General features: G+C 37.4%; 1 protein-coding gene across 1 annotated transcript; it reads right to left on the bottom strand.

Moving 5' to 3' along the window:
* Nucleotides 1-10,315: 10,315 nt before the first annotated feature.
* On the bottom strand, nucleotides 10,316-13,070 carry LOC127703023 (toll-like receptor 2). Its single transcript, XM_052207406.1, has one exon. The coding sequence runs from the start codon at nucleotides 13,040-13,042 to the stop codon at nucleotides 10,385-10,387; it is 2,658 nt and encodes an 885-aa protein (XP_052063366.1). The 5' UTR covers nucleotides 13,043-13,070; the 3' UTR covers nucleotides 10,316-10,384.
* Nucleotides 13,071-14,198: the final 1,128 nt, after the last annotated feature.

Here is a 14,198-nt window from a genome sequence, read left to right on the forward strand (position 1 = left end):
GCGCCATTTAAGAGGCAATACCTACCTCTACCTCTGGTAGAATGGCCCACGTGGAGAATTTCTTAGTTTGGCCAGCCGGCAATAGTTTATTTGGACTTTGTGATATACCAGAGTACTCCCCTTACCCTTTGCTGACAGCATCGTACGGGTCTAGGGTATAAGTGCTATAGGCCACTTTAGAGTCAATGCCTACCTTTACCTCTGGTGTAATGGCCCATGTTGAGAATCTCTTAGTTTGGCCTGCCGGCAATAGTATATTTGGACTTTGTGATATACCAGTATACTCACCTTACCCTTTACTGACAGCCTCGTACGGGTCTAGGGCATAAGCGATATGAGCCATTTTCAAGGCAATTCCTACTTCTACCTCTGGTATAATGGCCCACGTGGAGAATCTCTTAGTTTGGCCAGCCGGCAATAGTTTATTTTGACTTTGTGATATACCAGAGTACTCCCCTTACCCTTTGCTGACAGCCTCGTACGGGTCTAGGGCATAGGTGCTATGCGCCATTTAAGAGGCAATACCTACCTCTACCTCTGGTAGAATGGCCCACGTGGAGAATTTCTTAGTTTGGCCAGCCGGCAATAGTTTATTTGGACTTTGTGATATACCAGAGTACTCCCCTTACCCTTTGCTGACAGCATCGTACGGGTCTAGGGTATAAGTGCTATAGGCCACTTTAGAGTCAATGCCTACCTTTACCTCTGGTGTAATGGCCCATGTTGAGAATCTCTTAGTTTGGCCTGCCGGCAATAGTATATTTGGACTTTGTGATATACCAGAGTACTCACCTTACCCTTTACTGACAGCTTCGTACGGGTCTAGGGCATAAGCGATATGAGCCATTTTCAAGGCAATTCCTACTTCTACCTCTGGTATAATGGCCCAAGTGGAGAATCTCTTAGTTTGGCCAGCCGGCAATAGTTTATTTTGACTTTGTGATATACCAGAGTACTCCCCTTACCCTTTGCTGACAGCCTCGTACGGGTCTAGGGCTTAAGTGCTATGAGCCATTTTAGAGGCAATGCCTACTTCTACCTCTGGTGTAATGGCCCATCTGGAGAATCTCTTAGTTTGGCCAGCCGGCAATAGTTTAATTGGAATTTGTGTTATACCACAGTATTCCCCTTACCCTTTGCTGACAGCCTCGTACGGGTCTAGGGCTGAAGTGCTATGAACCATTTTAGAGGCAATGCCTACCTCTACCTCTGGTGTAATGGCCCATCTGGAGAATCTCTTAGTTTAGCCAGGCGGCAATAGTTTAATTGGAATTTGTGATATACCGGGGTACCCCATCCCCCTTTTAACTCTTTGCTGACAAACTCGTACGGGTCTAGGGCATAAGTGCTACGAGCCATTTAAGAGGCAATACCTACCTCTACCTCTGGTAAATGGCCCACGTGGAGAATTTCTTAGTTTGGTCAGCCGGCAATAGTTTATTTGGACTTTGTGATATACCAGAGTACTCCCCTTACCCTTTGCTGACAGCATCGTACGGGTCTTGGGTATAAGTGCTATAGGCCACTTTAGAGTCAATGCCTACCTTTACCTCTGGTGTAATGGCCCATGTGGAGAATCTCTTAGTTTGGCCTGCCGGCAATAGTATATTTGGACTTTGTGTGATATACCAGAGTACTCACCTTACCCTTTACTGACAGCCTCGTACGGGTCTAGGGCATAAGCGATATGGGCCATTTTCAAGGCAATTCCTACTTCTACCTCTGGTATAATGGCCCAAGTGGAGAATCTCTTAGTTTGGCCAGCCGGCAATAATTTATTTTGACTTTGTGATATACCAGAGTACTCCCCTTACCCTTTGCTGACAGCCTCGTACGGGTCTAGGGCTTAAGTGCTATGAGCCATTTTAGACGCAATGCCTACTTCTACCTCTGGTGTAATGGCCCATCTGGAGAATCTCTTAGTTTGGCCAGCCGGCAATAGTTTAATTGGAATTTGTGTTATACCACAGTATTCCCCTTACCCTTTGCTGACAGCCTCGTACGGGTCTAGGGCTGAAGTGCTATGAACCATTTTAGAGGCAATGCCTACCTCTACCTCTGGTGTAATGGCCCATCTGGAGAATCTCTTAGTTTAGCCAGGCGGCAATAGTTTAATTGGAATTTGTGATATACCGGGGTACCCCATCCCCCTTTTAACTCTTTGCTGACAAACTCGTACGGGTCTAGGGCATAAGTGCTATGAGCCATTTGAGAGGCAATACCTACCTCTACCTCTGGTAGAATTGCCCACGTGGAGAATTTCTTAGTTTGGCCAGCCGGCAATAGTTTATTTGGACTTTGTGATATACCAGAGTACTCCCCTTACCCTTTGCTGACAGCATCGTACGGGTCTTGGGTATAAGTGCTATAGGCCACTTTAGAGTCAATGCCTACCTTTACCTCTGGTGTAATGGCCCATGTGGATAATCTCTTAGTTTGGCCTGCCGGCAATAGTATATTTGGACTTTGTGATATACCAGAGTACTCACCTTACCCTTTACTGACAGCCTCGTACGGGTCTAGGGCATAAGCGATATGGGCCATTTTCAAGGCAATTCCTACTTCTACCTCTGGTATAATGGCCCACGTGGAGAATCTCTTAGTTTGGCCAGCCGGCAATAGTTTATTTTGACTTTGTGATATACCAGAGTACTCCCCTTACCCTTTGCTGACAGCCTCGTACGGGTCTAGGGCATAAGTGCTATGAGCCATTTAAGAGGCAATACCTACCTCTACCTCTGGTAGAATGGCCCACGTGGAGAATTTCTTAGTTTGGCCAGCCGGCAATAGTTTATTTGGACTTTGTGATATACCAGAGTACTCCCCTTACCCTTTGCTGACAGCATCGTACGGGTCTAGGGTATAAGTGCTATAGGCCACTTTAGAGTCAATGCCTAGCTTTACCTCTGGTGTAATGGCCCATGTGGAGAATCTCTTAGTTTGGCCTGCCGGCAATAGTATATTTGGACTTTGTGATATACCAGAGTACTCACCTTACCCTTTACTGACAGCCTCGTACGGGTCTAGGGCATAAGCGATATGGGCCATTTTCAAGGCAATTCCTACTTCTACCTCTGGTATAATGGCCCAAGTGGAGAATCTCTTAGTTTGGCCAGCCGGCAATAGTTTATTTTGACTTTGTGATATACCAGAGTACTCCCCTTACCCTTTGCTGACAGCCTCGTACGGGTCTAGGGCTTAAGTGCTATGAGCCATTTTAGAGGCAATGCCTACTTCTACCTCTGGTGTAATGGCCCATCTGGAGAATCTCTTAGTTTGGCCAGCCTGCAATAGTTTTATTGGAATTTGTGTTATACCACAGTATTCCCCTTACCCTTTGCTGACAGCCTCGTACGGGTCTAGGGCTTAAGTGCTATGAGCCATTTTAGAGGCAATGCCTACCTCTACCTCTGGTGTAATGGCCCATCTGGAGAATCTCTTAGTTTAGCCAGGCGGCAATAGTTTAATTGGAATTTGTGATATACCGGGGTACCCCATCCCCCTTTTAACTCTTTGCTGACAAACTCGTACGGGTCTAGGGCATAAGTGCTATGAGCCATTTAAGAGGCAATACCTACCTCTACCTCTGGTAGAATGGCCCATGTAGAGAATCTCTTAGTTTGGTCAGTCGGCAATAGTATATTTGGACTTTGTGATATACCAGAGTAATCCCCTTACCCTTTTCTGACAGCCTCGTACGGGTCTAGGGCATAAGTGCTTTAGGCCACTTTCAAGGCAATTCCTACCTCTACCCCTGGTATAATGGCCTACGTGGAGAATCTCTTAGTTTGGCCAGCCGGCAATAGTTTATTTGTACTTTGTGATATACCAGAGTACTCCTCTTACCCTTTGCTGACAACCTCGTACGGGTCTAGGGCATAAGTGCTATGGGCCACTTTAGAGGCAATGCCTACTTCTACCTCTGGTGTAATTGCCCATGTCGAGAATCTCTTAGTTTGGCCTGCCGGCAATAGTATATTTGGACTTTGTGATATACCAGAGTACTCCCCTTACCGTTTACTGACAGCCTCGTACGGGTCTAGGGGAAAAGCGCTATTGGCCATTTTCAAGGCAATTCCTACTTCTACCTCTGGTATAATGTCCCACGTGGAGAATCTCTTAGTTTGGCCAGCCGGCAATAGTTTATTTTGACTTTGTGATATACAAAAGTACTCCCCTTAACCTTTGCTTACAGCCTCGTACGGGTCTAGGGCATAAGTGGGCCATTTTAGAGGCAATGCCTACCTCTACCTCTGGTGTAATTGCCCATCTGGAGAATCTCTTAGTTTGGCCAGGCGGCAATAGTATATTTGGACTTTGTGATATACCGGGGTACTCCATACCCCTTTTAACTCTTTGCTGACAAACTCGTACGGGTCTAGGGCATAAGTACTTTAGGCCATTTTCAAGGCAATTCCTACCTCTACCTCTGGTATAATGGCCCATGTAGAGAACCTCTTAGTTTGGTCAGCCGGCAATAGTTTTTTTGGACTTTGTGATATACCAGAGTACTCCCCTTACCGTTTACTGACAGCCTCGTACGGGTCTAGGGGGAAAGCGCTATTGGCCATTTTCAAGGCAATTCCTACTTCTACCTCTGGTATAATGTCCCACGTGGAGAATCTCTTAGTTTGGCCAGCCGGCAATAGTTTATTTTGACTTTGTGATATACAAAAGTACTCCCCTTAACCTTTGCTTACAGCCTCGTACGGGTCTAGGGCATAAGTGGGCCATTTTAGAGGCAATGCCTACCTCTACCTCTGGTATAATGGCCCACGTGGAGAATCTCTTAGTTTGGCCAGCCGGCAATAGTTTATTTGGACTTTGTGATATACCATAGTACTCCCCTTACCCTTTGCTGACAGCCTCGTACGGGTCTAGGGCATAAGTGCTTTGAGCCATTTTAGAGGCAATGCCTACCTCTACCTCTTGTGTAATGGCCCATGTGGAGAATCTCTTAGTTTGGCCAGCCGGCAATAGTTTATTTGGACTTCGTGATATACCGGGGTACTCCATCCCCTTTTTACTCTTTGCTGACAAACTCGTACGGGTCTATGACATAAGTGCTATGGGCCATTTTAAAGGCAATGCTTACCTCTGAATCGCAATAACCTGATTTTGTTAAGACTCTGATTGGTCTCCGTAGTTTTGTATAATGAAAAGTCATTAATAAAGTAACTGTCAGTTTTTTATTTGTTATTCTTTTTTCTTTAATTGTAAAATTTGTTTTTGTCTGGTCTGTTTAAAAATGGATGATAATCGATCGCATTTACGATACGTAGTACTGATATGGGACTATATTTGCAGACAACGAACAGATGGAATGCCCATATGGCAATTAATTCCTTTTTTATTTCTTTCAGTTTACGTGCAATGTATAGTTGTTAAATATTTAATACTTCGAAAAGACGGAAATATTTATAAGAACGGTTCTATTTTATTTGTCCGGTGGAATGTCCCGCTTTCAAGATTCATGATTAAGCATATTTCATCTCTTTCGTTGAATTTCTTTATTCATAGTAATCGTTAAATTTCTATATTTAATCATCCTTTTATTTGTTGTTGTTTCAGTTTACATTCTTTCACTAATCACAGAATTTTGAATAGATTAGTTCTTGGTTGTATGTTTATGGAAGCATTTACCTTTTCTTACTTTCATTTTAAATGTTGTTAAATGACGCAGCTCTTGCAGAAGACCAATAGTTCATTTTTATAATTGATTAAGTAAACGCGGACCTCGAAGAAGACACCCATTGACTTGCCTGTTTGAAACAATATCAAATATAAACAAAAAACGTTATTTTATCATAATAATCAATCATAGTTTCTTACAACACTTCATCGAACGCAAGTCATCTCATGAATATTATTGACGGCTCATGAATATTATTGAAGGCTGGCCTCATGAATATTAACGCCGGCTGTTATCGACGGCTAGCTTCACACTAGTCTTAAAAAGTGAAAAAAAGGTAATAAAGGTAAAATTACAGCCATTTTTTTTTCAAAAATCTAAAATGTGCCACCCCCCCCCCCCCCCACCCCCCCCTCCCCCCCCCCCCCCGTTGTTTCTGACAACACTATCAAGTTTTCACATTTTGATAATACATGTATCACGGTAGGTATAGTGTCCGGCTAGGATCGTGGTTTTTCGAGTGAATCGGTCCACTTTTTTCGAGTGTAGATCGGGTTTTTTCGAGTGATAAAACATGCGATAAGGTCAATTAACTGCTATTTCGTTATTATAATAGTTTTTTACATGACAACCAACCTTATTTTGAATACTATACATGTTTTGAGCAACAAAGAAGCACAATTTCCTTGTATTTAACCAAAAAATTCAGTGTTTAATATTGTCCGGTTTTTTTCGAGAACAACATTTGAAACCGTCCGTGTTTTCAACAAATGGTCCGGGTTTTTTAAAGAAAATATGAATAAGAAAAAAGGTATTCTTGACTTTAAAAAATGACTTTTTCTAGTTTATAACTGTAATTAAGTGAAGGACAATATTATATATTCCCAATAAATCACAAAAACATATTACTACGTTGATCAAAATTAACCTTTTTCAATTTAATGCAAATTTTCTGTTCGGAAAACGTTCTACCACAACTTTCCAGTATTAAATTAGAAATTTAATGTTTTTCGTGGTGAACCCCGGAGTTTTTATACGCCCGTTTACGGGACGTATTATGGTGTACCGTTGTCCGTCAGCATGTTGGACAATAACTCAAAAATGCTTTAACCAATTTACATGAAACTTCGGTGAATTGTTTATATCTATTGACGTGAGCTCCCTTTCGTTTTTTATAAATTTTAAATTTTGCGTTTTCGAGTTATGGGGTTTTATTCATTTAAAAAAGGGGAATTTTCCAGTTTTCGGACAATAACTTAAAAATGCTTTCAGCTGTTTTCATGAAACTTTGGTGAATTGTTTATATCTATTGAGGTATCCTCCCTTTCGATTTTTATAAATTTTAGATTTAACGTTTCCGAGTTATGGGATTTTATTAAACAAAAAAGGGGTGATTTTCCAGTTTTCGGACAATATTTTTAAAGTGCTTTGAGCAGTTTTCATGAAATTTTGGTGACTGGCTTATATAGATTAAGATAACCTACCTTTAGTTTTTTTTATAAATTTCTGATATGACATTGAGAAGTTATTGAACTTTATTCTTTGAAAACGCGACGGGCGTATCATGCGCTCATGGCGCAGCTGTTTATTAAAAAAGGGAGTAAGAAACCTACTGGACAGCAGTGAAGAATCAGAAAAATGCTATGTAATAAAAAAATATTCTACTAAAAGAGGCCTGCCCCCGCCCCCACAAAAAAAAATCCATTAATAAAAAGAAACACACACACACTTAATCCGACCCGTTTTTATTCCCATTGACAATAAAATTGGAATTAAATTTCATATATAATTAACAATGAAATGAATAGTTCATCAGCTTAACGCACTATATGTATGTACGTCTCAATCCAAATTGTTTTGCTTACATTAGATTGTTGACATCACGAATATATACTGTACATGTAATATATAAGATGTGACAAACAACACTATATACAAATGAACGATACTTGTTTATAAAATGTAAGTGTTAGTACACCATTATCAAACTGATGAATGCATTGGTTTCGTGCCTTGAAAAGTACTTAATTTGAACCTTTTTTTTTATTGTTTTTAAACGTAAATACACTGACACATAACATTTTAAGCTATAGGAAATTTGTATCATCACTCGATAAAACACGGACGGACTCGAAAAAACACGGACTGCTCTCGAAAAAACCCGAACATATAGAAATGTATTTAGTCTCAAAATGTCGTTTTCAATGCAATAACAAGCATTTTTGTAAAGTGTCTGTATATCTAAGGATATATAGATTCCATGTATGCATTTCCTTCGACATTTGCATTGGTATGTGTATAAAAATGGCATTATTCTGTATTTTGGAATAAAAGCATTGGAAAGCTAAATTTAACTTTTTTAACGAAAAATAATGTCGGATTGATAATATCTTTTTATCTCAAATACTAACACACCGTGTATAACTTTGTATATTAAACTCAAGCTTCTATATCACGTCTTGTCAGAAATGAAGTCTGTTTGTTTACATTTTTTATCATAATCACTCGAACAAAAGTGGTCACACTCGAAAAAAACCCGATCAAATCACTCGAAAAACCACGATCCTAGCCGGACACTTTACCTACCGTGTGTGATGATAATTAAGTATGCATCAATTACATATAATTATATTTTATTTATTTATTTTGACATGTATGGGGGTCAGGATGGGGTCCTTCATTTTTGTATTCTTTAATTTTTTATGTCATTTTTTCTATTCTTTATTTTTTTAGGTAGTTTTTCTCTATTCTTTATATTTTTTGCCCGTTGTTCTCTATTCTTTATATTTAAGCACCTAATTATTATCTATTCTTTATGTTTTTGCCATATTTTTCTCTATTTTTCACATTTTTGGTCCATTATTCTCTATTCTGTAATCAGATCCTCAATTAATCAAGTTTACTAGTACTTCAGTAATGACGTGCAGTCATCATGATCAAAATAAATGATCGAGAGAGTTAAGAATGGACTGGTTGCTTATAAAAAATGTGCTAAAGTTTAATGTGCTTTTTCTGTAATTTTTTCTATTGCACGCTTTAATGTGTCTGTTCTTTGCTGGTTTTTTTGGCACTTTCTTTTAATTTACGCTTTTTTTTACACAAATCATCCGATAGGTATTATAAAGTACAATAAAAACTAGTTTAACCCCTCAACCAGTTTAAGTGCCTATCCAAAATCATGAATATCGGCAGTGCTCTTCTCTTTGTTATATTTTTGTCAGTTTATAAATTAAGTGTCGATGGAAGATCTCTGATAGGCTTTGACTATTAGTCCGGTTCCGCAATCGCACGGACTAGGATAATTCCGTGATCGTTTTGTACTTTACAATCCGGTACATACTTCCGGGGAGTTTGATTACCTTATCAACAACAAAGAAGATCATCGATTATATTTTCACAGGTAAATTGTGTTCAATAGATTATCTAGTAGACTAACAACTATTGTGCAGTTGGAACTGGTATATAAAACAGTTTGAATGGCGTTAAATATAATTTATACGGCATATGAATGTCTGTTTCTGGCGGTCTTTTCAAAATATATTAAGCTTTATATCTTGAACAGATACCTATCTATTGTTGAAAAACAGATGTTGATGGGAGATCTTTGGTAGATTGCAACAACTTTTGAGACCCCAAGCGATTTAAAGCTTTATATCTCAAACAGACATCTAACTATTATGGAAAACCGAATGTTGATTTCTAATTTTGTTTGTGCCGTTGTTTAGTTGTCTCATTAACGTATAGGAATTTTAGCCTCACATCTTCTTGTCACCAAATTAAAGGAAGCGTATTATTAAAAAGGGAAGGGGCGAATAGTAACCTTTTCTGTATATAAAAGATGCGGATCTACATTAAGGACACTTGTATGTGCCTGAATAAAATATTTCTTGCCTATCATTTAGGGCTTCTGTTAAATGCTTGTCTCCAGTCAGAAGCATGTAATTCAGTGGTTGTCGTTGGTTCCTGTTTGTCATATTTTCTATTCTTTTGTTGTTATACCCCCACATAAGGAGGAATATGCTGTTTTAACCACTGTCTGTCTGTATGTCCGTCTGCCAACGAAACTTCTGTAGCATTTATCTTAAGAACGAGAAGCCAGAGTTTCCTGAAACTTGTTATTTGTTTCATGGACATATCATACCGTGTGATGCGTTTTCAGATTAGTCGTTCATCAACTTCCTGTTAATCGTCATACTGATATATTCTTACACATAATGATCATATATGAATTTGCGACACATTTTTCTTAGTTTCTTAAATTCCGAGCACCCTACAATTTGGTAGCAATATTATGTGACCGTGTTATACCATTTGATTGGTTTCACATCCATTGCAAATCAACTTCATCTTTACCGAATATTTCAAGCGGGGGTATCATTAGATACCAAAAGCTCATATTTACACTTGTTTTATCATTAATTATGCCGTTGAATTTCTCGGCCAAATGAGTAACACATCTATTCGAAAGGAAGAGAACAAAATAATCGGATACATGCAAAGACGATGAAACAAAGTCAATACGTTTTTTTAAATATACCATATGACTAAATGGAGATGTGGGGTATACGACATTGAGACAGTTACCTAATTGTATATAATAAGTAGACAATAAAGAAATAACACGAATTAAACAGAAAACTGATGTAAAAAGCATTATCAACTGATTTATTTCTGTCAGGATAATTCAACTTCAATTTTATAATTTGAAAGAGAAACCCCAAAACTCAGAATGTTGCATTCATGAAACGTTTTCTAATTTAGATAAAACAGAGCCTTTAACTTTAGCCATGTGCTTTGACTATCTCTTTTGTCATCAATTTCGTTTTCGTCCAAAGGGAATTCAATAAAGCAAACATCATTTGAAATATTCACAATTTCTTCTGGAATGTCCTTAACTTGAATATTTTGGAGAATAACAATTATTTTTCTCAGGTTTGTAGTATATTTTTCGTACACTGCTCTTTCTATTTCAAATCTTCCCCACTTTCCTTCGGTAAAATGTTCAGTAATGATGAAAACAAAATGTCTGCTTTGTTGAATTGATTCTGCTTTTGCATCTGCAGTAAAATCTCCAGGGAGAAGATCTCGATCATGTAAGCATACTTTAAGCCCCCATTCGTCTTCAATTTTCGGAAGAAGGAACTTCTGTATCCACGCTACGCTTCTGTCTTCATAAGAAACATATGCGTCGTACATATAGTTTTCATGTAAATTTTTCTCAACAACACGCCTGACTTTTCTATACATGTAAAGAATTATTTTCCATCTATAGCTATAAAGAAGAAAAATAGCCATGAATATACCAAAGGCACTAGCAACTGATATACCTAAATAAATTAGCCACATATTGTTTTCGCAATATGAGAAGTACTTCTTTTTATTTTGTATTACTTCCTTTAATGGGACTTGCTTGTTTTCTTTTGACGTTGTACATGTATAATTGTCCCTATTATAAAATATTTTTTTCTTTTTCTCCATCCACAAAAGAAAGTCTAGAGTATCACACGAACACACCAAATCGTTGTTATTCAAGTCCAGGACAAACTTTCGATTTGAAGACACATTATCAAGCCAACGCCTCATGGTATCATTAATAGAAACAATCAAATTATAAGAAAGATCTAAATATTCCAACTTTTGAAGGTTGGTAACAAAAGTAGGAATGGCCCTAAAAAGATTGTTTGACATGTTTAAATGCGTAATATTTGGCTGATTTAAAAAAGCTGTTTCCTCCAATGTCCAAAGATTATTGAAAGATATGTCTATATTTTTCAAATATGGTGCTCTGAATACCATCCATTGTTTACCTTTTAAGATTAATTGGTCTATGCGTGCATGTGTCATTTTTAAGATAGCGAGTTTTGGAAGGAGTATTTTTGGAAATGTAATGATTGCCTTGGGACTTCCAGAAATGTCTAAGTATTCCAGCTGCTTTCCACAGTCGTTTGTCGCCATCGGAAAATGCTGGTAAACGCCAAATGACACATCAAGATATCTTAGCGATGTGTTTGCACATATGATAAACGCTGAACTAAAGACTGATAAAATATGAGTAAATCGAAGAAATTCTAAAGACGGTGGAAGGAAAATACTGACTTCGGGTGAAAGATAAACGTTTTGAATTCTATTTTTAAAATGATTCAAAGTTTCAGGATGGTATACGTTTAAATAAACGGGATGGGCATAATCTGTAGTTAGGTATGAAAAATCGTAGACCTTCATATTAGCAGCAAGTTTCATGAATGTAACTACTTCAAAGTAGTGATCTGCAATCGTTGCTGGCAGTCTATTAGCAGATATAATAAAGATTTTGAAGCATGCTGGGTGTTCGAACGAAAATAAAGAATTTTGCTGGTAATCTACGATTCCTGTTTTCGACAAGTCCAATGATTCAATACAAATAGTTCTTAGATATTTCATTATATCTGCTGTTATAACAACTGAGTACGGAAAATCATTTCCATTGATTGAACTATCAGTTATGTGGTGAAAGTTTATAACGGACATGTTTTTATCCTGATATGGATGTAGAATACGCAACGCTTGATACAAGTGAACGTACGAATTTGATAAGTCTAAAATGTTTAAGTTAGGAAAATGTTCCAATAATCCGTATTCCATTTGGAAAAAATGACGACAGCCGCTGATATAGAGTTCTTTCAGGTTTGACGAGAAATGTTCAAAGGTTGAATTCCATAGCCTAAATCCACTACTATTTCGCAAATAACATTTATCAAAATTCAATGCGGTGAGGTTTTGAAGTTTTATAAATCCTCTTCCAAATATAGGAAACATGAATAGATCAATTGAGAGATTCTGCAAGCGTTCCACTGTAGAAAATGTGGCATCGGGATAAATAAACGGACTGCTTTCTTGCAATTGCTTTTTATTTCTACTTATATCCAGTGCAATTAAATTACTAAGATGTCTAAAAACACCCTGTGGGAGGATTGTGATGTTTATCAAATTATCATTTATCTTCAAAACTTTCAGCAAATTGAGTCCAGCAAAAGCATCCTTTTGAATGTTAGATATTTTGTTTTTGCTTAAACTCAGGCTTTCCATATTGGAATAATTGATGAATGAATTGTTTTTGAGTATGTGTATCAAGTTATTTGAAAGAATTAACTCATGTACATCTCGACTTAGATTCCTTGGCACAGATGTAAATCCTCGATTTTCACAATGAGCAACCAGTTGATGTTTTCTATTCCTACTGTATTTACAAGGAAATTCTAGTTCCCCGCATGCTACTGTTATGATGATTGACAGAATGAACAGTAATGTTGTAACCTTTTTTTTCATGTTTAGAATAGCTGTACACCTAAGGATTTCTTTTATATTCCAAAATTTCAGCAGATTATTCAGTTTCTTATTCACACATTTGATTATATTTTTGCTTGAGAACATATGAATTCCTAATCGATAATGCTATACTTATCAATGTACAATGATGTTTGAAGTTTAACATAAATTCTTTATAAAACTTGCAGCGTTTCAGGTGAATGCCTTTGAATATTTGATCATAAAGGTAAAATTTGATGTATTCAAAAGAATCGTGATCTAATCGAATTTACACTTCGTTTCTCCAGTACATAAAACTACCAATAAAAACGTTTTAATGACTGAAGAAATACGTTATGGGTATTAACAGTGTATATACAAAGGGCGAATCCAGATAGTTCATTTTCACTGTTATACGCGAGTATTAATACTGTAGAATAAAGGATGATAGGAAACACTGCGTTTGTTTTCTTTTTGAAAATACAAAATAATTCATTTGAATGTATGTTTTCATTAGAATATGACCTTTCAATGTACCTAACAGGATTAAAGTCGAAAAATGTGTGATTAAAGCAGCCGAGTCTATAGTATTGATTATTGAATTCGATTCATTTTAACTATAAATGCGATCATTTCTGATGTGGAATTTTTAGAGTTGCGATGAATTTTCATTGTTGTGTTATGTGATAACTGGACATGCAACAACTGAAAATAGTCTTTTAATGACTTTAGTATTGATGAAAATAACAATTTAGAATACAAACTTTTCGTAGATGCTTACTTGAATATACGCGGGGTATACATGTTACTGCTGTACAGTTGATTCCGGTCGTTAACATGCGTTCTGTACCGTTCATCGATTTTTTACTGTACGTTCGTTGTGTATTTTCGTAATAGTACTGTACCGTTAGTTGGTAAAAACATCGAGAAGAACATAATGTGCTGTCTCTATTGAAATTGCTATCTTTTATTTTTTGAAAGCAAGCATTCAGAACTAATTAACTATTTGACATTTCTAACATTTCAAATTGAAAATGAAAATACCTGAGTTTTTTATTTGTTAAATATGAAACAGAAATTACTGGAGCAGGTGAGGCCCACTCATCGGAAGCAATTGATTGCAATCCAGTTTCTGAGAAATCCAGTATTTTGATCTTGAGGTCTATGGTCAACATCACACGAAGGTCAGGGTGTGTTGCGACACAGCGTCTTAAGGTGATGCACGTTAATAACATGCATATTCAAAGATTTTCGGCGAGTTTGCTATTAGTGTGTCATGGAT

Source organism: Mytilus californianus, unplaced genomic scaffold (genome assembly GCF_021869535.1).
Source record: "Mytilus californianus isolate M0D057914Y unplaced genomic scaffold, xbMytCali1.0.p SCAF_5, whole genome shotgun sequence".
NCBI classification, from domain to species: domain Eukaryota; kingdom Metazoa; phylum Mollusca; class Bivalvia; order Mytilida; family Mytilidae; genus Mytilus; species Mytilus californianus.

Coding starts and splice junctions, on each gene's coding strand:
- LOC127703023 (XM_052207406.1), bottom strand. CDS start 13,042: ATGTTCTCAAGCAAAAATATAATCAAATGTGTGAATAAGAAACTGAAT.